The following is a 13,793-nucleotide window of genomic DNA, read 5'->3' as shown; positions in this document are numbered from 1 at the left end:
GAAGCAGGGATTTAAAATCTCACTGTTCCTGAGCTAAACTTCCTGCACCTGCCCTGAGCAGCCACACCCAGATCTGCCGCACCCATATCATCCACACCCAGATCTGCCACACCCACATCACCCACACCCAGATCTGCCACACTCATATTTCTCATACTCAGATCTGCCACACCCACATCACCCACACCCAGATCTGCCACACCCACATCGCCTACACTCAGATCTGCCGCACCCAGATCTGCCACACCTTGATGTCCCAAACCCTGATGGTTTTTTTTTTTTAGCTAATTGTGCATTTTATTCACCACATTCCTGAAACAGGGAAGCATTTACACTCCACACCAGGGACAGTCAAATCTGGCCCTCAGGTCCAGCAAGCTGCTGGTTTTCTCATCTCTGGCCAATCAGTGGAGTTAATAGATCAATTAACTATCAAGGTAGTTCTCAAACTCGGTCCTGGGGGACCACTGCGTATGCTGGTTTTCATTCCAACCACAACTGCAATCCCTGGGTCTCCAATCTTCTTCAGAAAGGGCCAGTGTGGGTGTACACACCTGATTCTACTAATCAAGGTGCTTAACAAAGACTCTAGTGGTTGATTAGTAAATGGTATGAACTGCATTTATATAGCACCTTTATCCAAAGCGCTTTAAAATTGATGCCTCTCATTCACACATTCACACACACACTCACACACCAGCGGTGAAAGGCGTTCAATCAGCTTGTTGGGGGCAATTAGGGGTTAGGTATTTTGCTCAGGGACACCGTGACACGCCTAGTAGAATCAGGTGTGTGCACCCACACTAGCCCTTTCTGAGAACTAGCAGACACAGTGGTCCCCCAGGACCGAGTTTGAGAACTACCTTGATAGTTAATTGATCTATTAATTCCACTGATTGGCCAGAGATTTGACTCACCTGGGGTCCCAGGTTTGAGTTTTGATCAGAGGGGAAGAGTGAACAGCAGTAACAGTTGCTTGGATGGTCAGATTTGGGGAGATTGATGCTGAGTTTTACTTTTCAAACGCAAGCAGCTGCAGTGAGAGTGTGATGTTTTCATGGGGAAGCCTTGGCTCATTCTGCTCATTGATCAAGCTGATCCTGACCAGTCCTCAAAGGTGAGAAACTTCTGACTCAGAGAGTCAACACATCAGTTTCTAAAGACCAGGCCCCATAAGCGGCAGAACTGCTGCCATTCCTGCAAGTTCGCAGCCTGATGTGAACGTGCTCGGAAAACATCGTGTTAAAAGGGCAGATGGGCAACATTGTGTTAAAAGGGCAGATGTGTTCAAAGCAATCCAGTGATCCAGCGCATAACTTTCCTACAAAATGGTTGTGTAAAAAAACCCTGACAGTAAATGGCTGCAGGTTGCATTTGGGGTGCATGCGTTAAAATGAAGCGCAGTTAAACCCTGCGACTGAACATCTGCACCCTGCGGGCCGCGGGAGGAGGCAGGCACATCCTGCCTTCCTGGTTCAAGGTGTGTTATAATGGCATGGGTTCTACAGGGTGCTCGATGCTGTGTGTTTTTTAGAATGTTCTCCAGGTTGTTGTGGAGGCCATATTCTGCAGGGTGTGTTCTCTAGAGCAGAGAAGGAAGGTGTGTTCTATAGTGTGTGTATTCTGCAGAATGTTCTATCAGGTGGGTTCTGATATGTGTGTTCTATAGGATGTGTTCTATAGGGTAGGTTCTGTAGGGTGGGTTCTATAGGGTAGGTTATGTCACTCACTGTATGAATGCTAATGATCAATTAAGTGGGCAAATTAGCGAATGTCTGCATTACTGTGTACCACCTAGTGAATGTCTGCATTACTGTGTACCAAGCTGATGTTAACTGGCTGACAGCTGGATTGACATTCGTTCAGCAAAGTCCTAGCGTCTGCTCAGTTGTAGTGTCAAACTGATGCACTTTACAAGTGTGTAACGTTAACAATGTTAATTAACTTGTGTGGTCTTGTGATGTTACTACACTTCTTGTTTCTCCGTACGTTTTGCTTTTAGACGCGAATATTGCAGATGCGTGGCTGATTAGCTGTCATTTCACCAATGGCAGAAAGGAGGAGGGGCCAGCGTTGTCTGAATGGAATGAAAGCAGAAACTTCAGATGCGCTTTATGATGTATAAACTAACAGGAGGCGGACTGTGTGTCTGCAACCTGCTGTTATCTGCTTTCGTGCCATGTTTACTTTTGACCAATCTAAACCTGCGTAAAAGTTAGGTAAAGCTGACGTTTGATTGGTTACTTGGTTACCACCCGTAGCCAGGGCGGATAAACAGAAATGGAAACTTATCTGTACTCCTGCACTCTTTCATTACTAAAATTACAACGTGTGCGTGTGCGAGTGTGAATCAGCTTTTCTGTGTGAGAGACAGCGTGTGTGTGTGTGTGTGTGTGCGCGTGTGAGAGTGTGAGCATGTGTGTGTGAGTGTCTGCATGTGACAGAGCATGTGTGTGGGCAAGCGTGTGTGTGTGTGAGAGTGAGATGTGTGTGTGCGTGCGTGCACGTGTCAGCCTGCTCACCATAGCGAGGGTGAAGAGGGGAGAACTGGAGTTAAGCAGGGAAACTACAGTTGGCCAGATTCATAATTTAGAGCAGGGGAGCCTGGGCACCTGTCCAGCACGCAGGGGGAGTCCCCTGGTACTCTGCAGTGGGACCTTTAATAAATAATGACTCAGTGAATCAGGAACCTAGCGTAAGGTTTCGCTTGGAAGACAGATGGGTCAGTCCTCAGGGGAAGGCTGATACACCTGAGCTCAGATCAGACCGCACGTGGTTCACCTTTGGCACAGATTACCTGTGGGCGAACGTTCTCTTCACATGCAGGAAAGTGCATGAAATGCACTGCCATAGTCCTCACGCAGGGGGAGGGATTTAAGGGTTTACTGCATTCTATTCAGTATCTCTTTTTTTATTTTTTATTTTTAAGTTTCACCAAATATGTGTGAGAGGTCTCATTAAATATGAACGGTGTACCCCCTGATGGTGAACAGAACAGGAAGTGCCCATTACTCCACCTGGGAGGTGTCATGGCAGAAATACACCCTGTGAAAATAAATTATCACGTCCTTGAGTGCATATTGTGTGCCCTCACATGTGATACGGAAGGAACATCAATCAACCAATCAAATTGCTGAAATGCAATTTTATACAATGCAGTAGCAGAAAGTTTCAGTTAAGCCACCCCCACCCCCGAGCCCCCACCCTGAGTGAAGCAGCAGTCCCCACCCCACACCTTCTGGATCTCTTCAGATCTCCTCTTTTCAGTATCTTCGCCAGGCAAGCAGCAATCTGAAGTTTTGTAGTTTAAATGATCCGTTTGGATATTCAACCGAGAGCCCGTTGCCCTGAGCTCTTTAATCTATTGGCTCTCTTCACCCCTCCCTGTGCATTATGGGAGAAAATTAAAACATTTGGCGCAACATTACCTCACTTTATTACTGCAGCAGAGTGTGTGTGAGAGTCAGAGACTCAGACTTATCGACTCCCATCCGTAACACTGCTGTCAGATCTGAGCACTCAGCAGCTTCTGCACACCGTCCACTCACACGCGCACACACTCACACACTCGCACACTCTCTCACACATGCACACACATACTCACACGCTCACACACACGCTTGCACTCACACACACAGGACTGCCCGCTCAAACACACACTCACACACACACACACGCACACGCACACACTCGCGCACGCACACACACACTCTCACACACAGGACTTCCCACTCAAACACACACACACACGCTCACACTCACACACACTCGCACACTCTTTCACACATGCACACACATACACACACACTCTCACACACAGGACTTCCCACTCAAACACACACACACACGCTCACACTCACACACACTCACACACACAGGACTGCCCGCTCACACACACACACACACTCACGTACGCACACTCACACTCACACACACAGGACTGCCTGCTGCATGCATCCAACACCCTGCAATGCAGGCGCCCAATTCAGCCCCCCCCTCCCTCCCAGCCCCCTGCTCGCCCCCGAGGGTGTCTGCTGCCCCGCCCACTTCCTCGCTGCGCTGCTGGTGATGCGGCAGTGTTTGCTCGGCTGGCCCCAGTCCACAGCAGCTTGTGCATCACTCTGTCTGCCATGTTTATATGGGCATGGATACGAGCCCAGCGCATAGCAACCGGACAATGTTTGCATTTGTGTAAATTAACGGGAAATGCGCCATTCTGTGTTTTCTTTTTGACTGTTTATTCGTCATTTATTTTTTTACATTTGCACGTACCCAATTTACATCCTATTGTGAACAAAGAGGCGATAACATTTGCTGGTATACATGATGACAAATATCCATCGTATTAAAGCGATTTTAGCCCCTTTTCCACTGCAGGGCCGAACGGTTCTGAGCACGGAGAGGAACGGTTCCAATGGTGTTTCCACCTGGAAACGGTTTGGCGCGGAACGATTACAAACCGTGCCCAGCACAATATTTTCGGCACGGTTAGACAACCGTGCTCAGTGCAGCAGAACCGTTCGGGTGGGCAGGCTTAATGACGTATTCACTGATTGGTTTCATTACGTCAGTTTTGTGACTCCGCATACGGTCTCTTCACGTTCTCTTTCGTAAGCTAGGTCAGTGGAGAAGCTAATATAAATAAAAATGCCAATCAACAATCGTATTCCGTCATAGCAACACGATAAACCCGACAATAGCCATAAGATATACAGCAGTGAAAACTTTGCTCACTGAATAACGAAATAAATAGGACAAAGTTTTAAAAAAATGATACCCTGTCATTCTACAGTCAATATCTGGGACTAAATATTGAATAAATAGGCTGCATAACCTTACCATTGGTTTTACGCGTAGAGATGTCCATTTTGAGACCGAGTGGTCATATTGTCTTGGACCATCTGTTTATGAAATATTTCGCGCATTTTTGATGCCTGGGTACATTCAAAATAGCTGTGCATAATACCACACGTATCGTTTACGGCGTTGTTGCCGTTTTTAGTACAGTCTGGCTTGATTGACAATTAACTAATTCAGTAGGTGAAAGTATAAGCTTTCTAACGATGTATAACATGTCTAATTTTGCTTTTGGAATAGCGTTTTATAGGTCAGCGTAACCGAAAAAATTTTTATTATCGCATTCACTTACGCATTAAGACGCTGCACCTAACGAAACGTTGTTAACGATTTTTCGTAATTTCTTGGAAAAAAACTTCTTATTGAGGACTTCTGGGCATGGCTAAGCCGTACATTTGCTGAGACCTATCTGACATCGTTTTCTGGAGCAAAACAGAAGCGGATTGAACTCGTTGATTTACTGTCTCTGTCTGAACACAGATAATTTCATCATGGCTATGTAAGTATTACTGCTCAATATTTCGGTTATACACGTTATTTTTGGATTGAGAGTCTTTAAATAGGTTAGCGGTATACAATGTGGATATTTCACACTGTATTGTAAGCATTAGTAGTTTTTTGAATGCATGCAACAGTGATGGTCAGTGGAGGATACGCTAAAAATAAAAACCAAAAACAGACCAAAATACACAGAATCCTCATCCGTTTCGTCAGCTAACCGTAACCGTTCCCACGAGTCCTGAGCAGCGCGGAACAGCACAGAGCGGCCCTGGTAACGGTTCGGCCCTACAGTGGAAAAGTGGCTTTTGAATCTTGCTCAAGCCCACAGTGGTAGATTCGGGCCCAGAAATCGCACCAGTAACCTTCCCGTCCGTTCAGTCACAATAAGAGATTGAACTCTACAGGTGTTCAGCAGTGTTCAGATGTGCTGACTGATTAAGGAGAGCTTTTTAGCGAACGTCATGCATACGGAATGAGTACTTTAGATTGCGCCTGATTAAAGCGGTTAGTCAGGGCAAGCTTCCTGAAGATGACACTGGTCAATATGCAAACTGAACACAGGTCCACTGAGCAGATTCACACTGAACACATTCACAACGGATCGCAAGCTTCTTCATTCTGACTAGTGTTCATTCTGGTTTCTGGTGCTACAAGCATTCTTTTATTGAACCTGTGACCTTTAGGTTACAACGTTCCTTACCAATCACACTACACTACTATCCTGGGGTGGCCCCTGTTGCAGACTGGCCACTACCATTCCTACAACAAGTATCAAAATGATTGGTTGACAGAAACTATCTGCATCAGATGGCGGTAATAATGAGATGCAATGATTCCCAGAGCCAGGAGCAGAGATCAATGTTCATCCATCCATCCATTATATATACCCGACAGTGCTGCCCACTGCATGTGTGCGTATGTGTGTGTGTGTGTGTGTGCATGTGTGTGTGTGTGTGTGTGCGTGCGTGCGTGCGTGTGTAAGCGCGCTTGGTTTAGTGGCTGATTTGTCTGCTGTCAGAACCTCCTGAAGAAGGGAGAGTCTTTCCTTCCTCTGCCTCCTCTCTCACACTGCAGCAGTGCTGTTCACTCTCACACTGCAGCAGTGCTGTTCGCTCTCACACTGCAGCAGTGCTGTTCGCTCTCACACTGCAGCAGTGCTGTTCGCTCACACTGCAGCAGTGCTGTTCACTCACACTGCAGCAGTGCTGTTCACTCTCACACTGCAGCAGTGCTGTTCAGGATGGAGACGGAGGGAGGCAGACCAGCTGCGTCAGCACTTCTGCAGGGAAACTCAGTTTCTTAATCACAACCTCCTGCGGGGTCCTCCAGTATCCCAGTGGCACCTGAAATTAAGAGTAAAGTGTCTGTGCTGACAGCCTGGTGGTGTTATTTCTTTGGGTATTCTGACATCCTGTCTCATTTCTTAGGAAGCCAACAGTAAGGAATGCTAGCAGAATACTGACTCAGATGGGCTGAGAATCCCCTCAGAAACATTCTCCCGTGTTCAGATCCTGAATCTGATGAGTTATGCAGCCCTGCAGCACTGAAACCACACTAAACAAGCCATCATGAGTGCTTAATTTACTGCATTTACAGTAAATCTCAGCGGTGGCCAGTCCTCTTGGTTACTGCATTTCTCTTGGTTGCTGCAGCTCTCTTGGTTGCTGCAGCTCTCTTGGTTGCTGCAGCTCTCTTGGTTGCTGCAGCTCCATTGTTTACTGCATTTCTCTTGGTTACTGCAGCTCCCTTGGTTACTGCTTGACTTTTGCAAGCTAAAGCTGTGCATTTGGATTGCAATGTTTGTTTGCATTTTTGCATCACCTGCTAAACACACAACGTTAAAAAGCTTCCCAGTGGATTTCCGCCTGATTATCTTCTTAAATACAGGCATGCCTTCCGCATAAAGGTATAAAATCTGAGTTCAGGGGAATCTTTTCTGAACCTGGAACTCGGGCTCAAAGGCACCCAAGGAACCCTAATCTTCAGATAGTCGATGTCAGGTCTGGACAGGGAGCCCCTGCTGAAAACTCAGGCTCCAGATGATTCTGAGTATACATTTTCACGTGTAATTCCACTCCTGAATTGAGTGCACAAATGGGCTGTGAGCAACGCAGACAAGCTGCCCAGTACTCATGGCACGTTCTATTGGTGTTGATGTGGGATTTTGTATGTTTAAGACAACAAATTTTGTACAAAGCGGGTAGATTATAAAAATATGAATGTTTTTATGTTTTATATTTTAAAGTTTCAATAGTTCCTAAGAGACAGCTGACAGATAAGAGGGTGAGACAGCCACACCACTCCAGGAGCTCTGTCTGTTCATCATGGCTGTCCAGCCCAATTCCTCTGCCACACTAGAACAACACACACACACACGCACAAACACACTTGCGCACACACACACACACACACACACAAAAACACACACACTGTATCCTAGTGATGTGGGTGATCTGGCCGTGGTGCTTATGGAAAGACCCTGGTGAGATGCAGACAGGCAGCTGACTGGCATTTTGGGGTGCAGACGTTGGACTGTGTATTGAGTCTGGAGATGGGGATGGAGATGGAGATGATGATGGTACTGGAGGTGGAGATGGAGATGGAGGTGGAGATAGAGATGGTGCAGGAAATGGTGCTGGAGGGGGAGATGGTGCTGGAGATGGCGATAGAGATGGAGATGGAGCTAGAGATAGAGATGGAGATGGTGCTGAAGATGGGGATAGAGATGGAAATGGTGCTAGAGATGGAGATGGAGATGTGCTGGAGATAGAGTTGGTGATGGTGATGGTGCTGGTGATGGTGATGACAATGGAAAACGCTGTTCTCACTCAAATCTTTACTGCACTGGCCGCAGAACTTAGAATCTCTCAACGAGTCCAGATGAGCGAGGCCCAGGCCCAGACACCACATATGACCCCACTACACATTACAGGGGGTAAATACTGAAAGGGTTTACTCTACAGGGGGTAAATACTGAAAGGGTTTACTCTACAGGGGGTAAATACTGAAAGAGTGTACTCTACAGGGGGTAAATACTGAAAGAGTGTACTCTACAGGGGGTTAATACTGAAATAGGGAATATTACTCTGTATAAATATTGGAACAGGTAATGTTATAAGATGTTCAGACTACAAAACTGCACCAAAAAGAGTAAATGTTGAAGCTACTATCATACATGTGCACATCTTGGATCCATCAAGGACAGTTTGTTTTAAAATAGTCAATGAGGAAAGCATGAGAAACTGCCTCTAATAATGAACTGAAATGACTGAGCAGCTTTATTCAGTGATTTATACCAACAGTGATGAATTGATGCATCTGTGGAACAGTGGCCTAATGGTGTGCTGTAGCATAAGAGTGTGGGGTCAGAGGTCAGCTGCTTGTTCTGCCTGGCTGGTCTGCTGTCTCTTGTTATTTCTGTTTAATAAAAGTCTCTCTTCATTAAAGCATGCCACACTTTCTCATTCTCACAGTTAAAGTAAGCATCTTGTCACATGATGAGCCATACTCAATCTGAGCCATACTGAATCACGCTTAATGTGGAAATGTGGAGGGGAATAATTCTGAGGTGTTCTTCCTGAGTTTCTAGTCACGTTTTCTGGCTCCTGATCCAACCCTTGTTTTTATTCTAGACACTGCGAAACCAGCATGACCAGGTGTGTAATGGTCACATTCTCTGGCTCCTGATTGGTCCTCTGGACCCCCTGTTGCATTCGGACCTGAAAGAAGGAGGAGCCTCAGGGTCCGCATGCTGTTCTGCTGCAGAAGGTACTGAGGTACTGATACCTGCCCAGCCCGATTCCTCCTAAAAACTTTCACCTAAACATGCTATCATTTCTCTCTCCAATAGTATAGCCACACTGCTAATATCGAGCACTGTACAAGAACAGAAAATTAGCACCTCGGGTTGATGCACTAAAATTTTTAGTATTGTTCAGTTGACATGATGTAACAAAATTGACACTGTCCAGGATGGGCATTTACCTTTTGTTGATGAAGCAGCCCTGATAATGTACTCGGTGGGGGATGTAACAGAACTGATATGGCATTGGGTGGATGATGTAACCGAACAGTCAGTTGAGCTGATGGTCGTGACAGGGGGCAGTAGTTCTGTCGGTTTGGTGGTTTGGTGGTTTGGCGCGGCCTGGCACAGGTTAAGGCCCACGTGCCCGACTGTCTGTGACTCCACCCTACAGAATCTCACATGACCCTGTCTCTACTCTGATTGGACAATCTGTTCCACCACCTGAGATCCCAGTGTAAACATGCCTAATGTATGTGACACTGGCGTTATGAAGGACAAATCACAACCTGTAGAATATAAAAGCACCTGACAGACTCCCTCTAGAAGAACACAATTTTGAAAGAGTGGTCAATGATAGTAACAGGAGAATAGTGACAGATCAAAATCCATCATCTTTCAAAGCCGCCAAGTTTATCTAAGAATTAGGTCATGTCCTATCCGAGTACTTTACCCAACACGGTCTACCCTACACAGTCTACCCTACACCCTAGACCCTGCAGCTCAGTAAATTCATCCCATTTTCATGCAATGAGGCTTCCTGTGGAAAGTCGTGTACTGTGACTCACACAGCCTCAATGCGGCATTTACATGCTTTATTGATTAATAATCAATATGGTTCATTTATTAATCGAAAGCTGAGGGCAGAAACAGACGTCTGAAAGGGGAAGGGCTGGGTTTTGTCATTCCATGTTGTATTTTCCTAAAACATAACCAACCTTTCTTAACCTGGAAATGTCAACTCAAAGTAGTGACATTGGTGGGGAATGTAAGGTATTGTGTGGAACCAGCTTTTGATTTTGATAAGGACACTTACTGGTTAACACCCCAGTTCTTTCATTAGGTGTCTTATCTTTAATCTGGAAAAAACGGAGGGTAGTGAAAAAAACGTTAAAATCACCTTAGGGTGCAAGGAGTTGATGAACGCAGTTAAACGAGCGCTTGCTTTAACATCTTAATGATATTAACAAAACATCATCATCATTATTATTATTGTTATTGTTATTATTATTATTAGTAGTAGTATTAGTAGTATCATCATCATTATTATTATTATTATTAGTAGTAGTAGCAGTAGTAGTAGTAGTATCATCATAGATAATTTAAGTGAAAAGAACCAGGCTCATCACGTATTGCTTGGGCAACATTCTTGGCCGCGATCATTCTTCAGGATTTAACAGCAGTGTCGCCCAGCATCCCTCCAGTGCTGCTCCAGGCTGCCTGTATGCCGCCTGATTACCCAGCATCCCCAGCGCTGTCTCACAGATGTGGGCGTGTCCTGTCCCTGCATGGCCCCATCCGCAGGGAGGGATGGCGGCACGCTGGTCTGCTGCCCTGCAGCGCCCCCTGGTGTCCACTCTGTGGTACAGCCTGAGGTGGGAGTGTCTCCCCCTCACACTGATTCTGTTCACTGTCCCACCCAGCCTGGGATCCACAGCGCTCGCTGCAGACTGCGCTGGGCTAACGGTTTGAAATGACAGGAGCCAAAAGACACCAGATACACTCCTAAAAATGACTGTTTATTTAAAAAGTGTTTTTAAAAAATATATATTTTCACCAATATTCAGAACATCATCTATACACTCATATAATTGCATGATTTAGTCAGTAACATTTTCAAAATTCTGTGACCTGCAGGACTTTTTTTCAACTTTAATAGGATCTAAAGTAATGGGTAAGGAGCTAGTCTTGTAAAGGTCACAAGTTCGATTCCAAGGTAGGTCACTGCCATTTTTACCCTTGAGCAAAGTACTTAGCCCGCATTTCTTCAGTATATATCCAGCTGTATAAATGGATGTAATGTAATAAATGCTATGTAAAAAGTTGTATAAGTTGCTCTTGCTAAATGCCTGTAATGTAGTGTAATACTCCTTAGTGATGACTTTACAGTGAGGGAGGCCTGCTCACCCAAATGGCCACTGTAGTGTAGAACCTGTGTGAGGGTGCACGGCAGCCATTTTGTGTGAGACTACAAGGCCCAAGGCTCAGCTGGAATAACAGAGGGTGTGCGCCAGAGTTTCGCCTTAAACGCTTAATGTTCTTAGTGGCCCACAGTGGCCTTGTTGCATTTCTATGCTAAATGAATGTAAATCAGGAAAATGCTACTTACCTCTCCAGTACCAATGGGCAGGCTATATGACACAATTAAAAACTGTGCTTGCCTTGCATAGAATTAAACTGTTCACACTACATGCCTATAGTGCTGTGAAAAAGTATTTACCCCCTCCCTGATTTCCTCTTTCATTGCATATTTGTGTTGGTTTCAGATCTTTTAACAAAACGTAACATCAGACAAAGGAAACCCAAGTAAACACAGAACACATCTGCCTACTGAGTTATACAGCGTGGTGTTATGCTGCTGGGATGTACAGAGGATGACAAGACAGAGCAGAGGGTCTTTGGTCTTCATGTGGTCAAAAGGCATGAAATACAGAACGCAGTCAGTGGTGTAGCAACAAACTGGCTCCTCATTTGGTCAGATGGAATAGACTCTTCTTGCAGTACTGTGTAGTCATGTTATATACATTTAAAAAAAAACACTTTAAAATAGATATAAATACAATACAAAATAGATATAAATACAATACAAAATCTAGAATAATATTACAACTCAGAGAAATAATAACTCCATCATTTCTAGTTCTCTATATGACGTACATCGGTTGTGCTTTAGCAAATTTAAATTTAGCAATATTATGTTATAACTTGAATCCAACAGGGAGTTTTATCAGCACAACAGTATAAGGGATAATTCGCAAAATGTCTAACTGTTGTGGGTGCTGTTCTCGCTTTGCGTTTAAACCTCAATGTTATTAGCTGGTTCCTTTTTGAGATACATCAGGGGTTTTTTCACAAGATTTGTTTCCCAATGCTTGTTGAGCCTGTTTTCTCCTATGTCTGAGTCTTTGATCTTGCAAATTCAGAGTTTAAAATATCCTGTTTCCAATTTAGAGTGCATCTGGTCTGAAGCTTTTCCTGCACTTCAGATGTTATAGTTGAGAGTTATGTATGCTGGTCAAGTGATGCAGTGTGCTGAGTGTTATCTTCTGTGGTCACGTGATGCAGTGCTCTCCTGTGTGCTGAGTGTTATCTACGCTGGTCATGTGACGCAGTGCTCTCCTGTGTGCTGAGTGTTATCTACGCTGGTCATGTGATGCAGTGCTCTCCTGTGTGCTGAGTGTTAGCTACACTGGTCATGTGATGCAATGCTCTCCTGTGTGCTGAGTGTTATCTAAGCTGGTCATGTGATGCAGTGCTCTCCTGTGTGCTGAGTGTTATCTACGGGCATGGATGCAAGTTTTGCGAGTGTTATCTCCTGTGTGTCCCCTCCTCTCCTGTGTGCTCTGGGAAAGTCTTGCTCAAGGGTTTAGGGGTTTTTTAGGGGTTGTAGGGGGTTAAGGGGTTTTTTAGGAACTGTAGGGGGTGCAGGGGGTTTTGGGGGCTTTACTGGGGGGGACTTCACCCCTCTGTCCTGTGAATCCTTCCTCTCCTCTCTCCCTCTCTTCTTCTCTTCCTCTGCCTCAGAGGTGCTGTTGGGCTCCAGATTTGGGCCTGATGTTGGGCTTTCCTCTGCACAGCAGGACTCCTCACTCGCCCCAGTGTGAGGGGGGGAACGGGCCGTGGTGTCTGGGAGTCCCTGGGCTGGATCAGCTGTGCTTAATGGCTCAGTGGACGGGACACTTAGATTTTCCTCTGCTGATGTGGGGTCTATATCCTGATCTGAATCTGGTTTTGGGACACTTTCGTCCCCTCCCCCTCCTGCCTCACTACACTGGGCTGCCCCCCCATCGGTGTCTGGACCCTGTCTCAGAATATCCTCCTCTTCCTCTGGGCTGCTGGGGAGCTCCTGGGCTGGATCTGCTGTTGGGTTCTCAGCTCCTCCCCCTCCTGCCCCACTGGGCTGAGCTCCGCCCCCATCACTACCTCCATCCTGCCCCTCCCCCTCCTCTCTCTGCCTCTGGGCTCCTGCTCTCTGATTGGCTGCAGTCTCATCAGTAGATTCTGCTTCTGCTGCTCTTTCTGTTTCCACTTCCTGGTCCTGATTCTGTACTGGAGCTGGTGCTGGATGGGGGGGAGAATTAGGGGGGTGGGGAGGAGAGGGGCTGGATTCGGGAGGGTGGATTGTCTCTTCTGCACTTCCTGTTTTGGGTGGAGCAGCAGGTGGAGACTCAGGAGTGCTGGACGGGACAGTGCCAGAGGAGGGGTGTTTAGAGTTCCCCCCCTCAGTCTCCACTCCTCTCTCTTCAGAATCTTCACCCTGATTTAGTGATTCTGTGGAAAAATGAAATGAAATATTAAATATGATGTAAAGCAGGTGACTGACTGGCAGGTTACCTGCTGCTTCTCTGTACTTACCTATCTGACTCTCCTCCTGTGAAATTCCAGCACTCTCATCAGTCCCTTTGTGCTGCTC

At 46.0% G+C, this 13,793-nt stretch overlaps 1 protein-coding gene and 1 long non-coding RNA gene across 4 annotated transcripts in view; one reads left to right on the top strand and one right to left on the bottom strand.

Moving 5' to 3' along the window:
- Positions 1–940: 940 nt before the first annotated feature.
- Positions 941–13,793, top strand: part of LOC135251899 (uncharacterized) — a 28,199-nt gene continuing 15,346 nt past the window's right edge. Inside the window, exons 1-3 of one of the 3 annotated variants that reach the window (XR_010329224.1) lie at positions 941–1,117; positions 8,991–9,134; positions 10,551–11,595. This is a non-coding gene — a long non-coding RNA (uncharacterized LOC135251899). Of the gene's footprint in view, positions 1,118–8,990; positions 9,135–10,550; positions 11,596–13,793 lie in introns of those variants that run through there. The other 2 variants (XR_010329225.1, XR_010329223.1) reach the window with 2 other exon arrangements.
- The window catches only part of LOC135251895 (protein PRRC2A-like), a 150,371-nt gene continuing 149,295 nt past the window's right edge, over positions 12,718–13,793 (bottom strand). The window contains exon 27 of the mRNA XM_064329759.1: positions 12,718–13,651. Within this exon, the coding sequence (XP_064185829.1) occupies positions 12,747–13,651 (905 nt within the window). The 3' untranslated portion in view covers positions 12,718–12,746. The remainder of the gene's footprint in view (positions 13,652–13,793) is intronic.

The sequence above is a fragment of the Anguilla rostrata genome, chromosome 3 (genome assembly GCF_018555375.3).
Source record: "Anguilla rostrata isolate EN2019 chromosome 3, ASM1855537v3, whole genome shotgun sequence".
Lineage (NCBI taxonomy): Eukaryota > Metazoa > Chordata > Actinopteri > Anguilliformes > Anguillidae > Anguilla > Anguilla rostrata.
The sequence above is the reverse complement of the archived record's forward strand: the minus strand, read 5'-3'. Positions and strand labels throughout refer to the sequence as shown.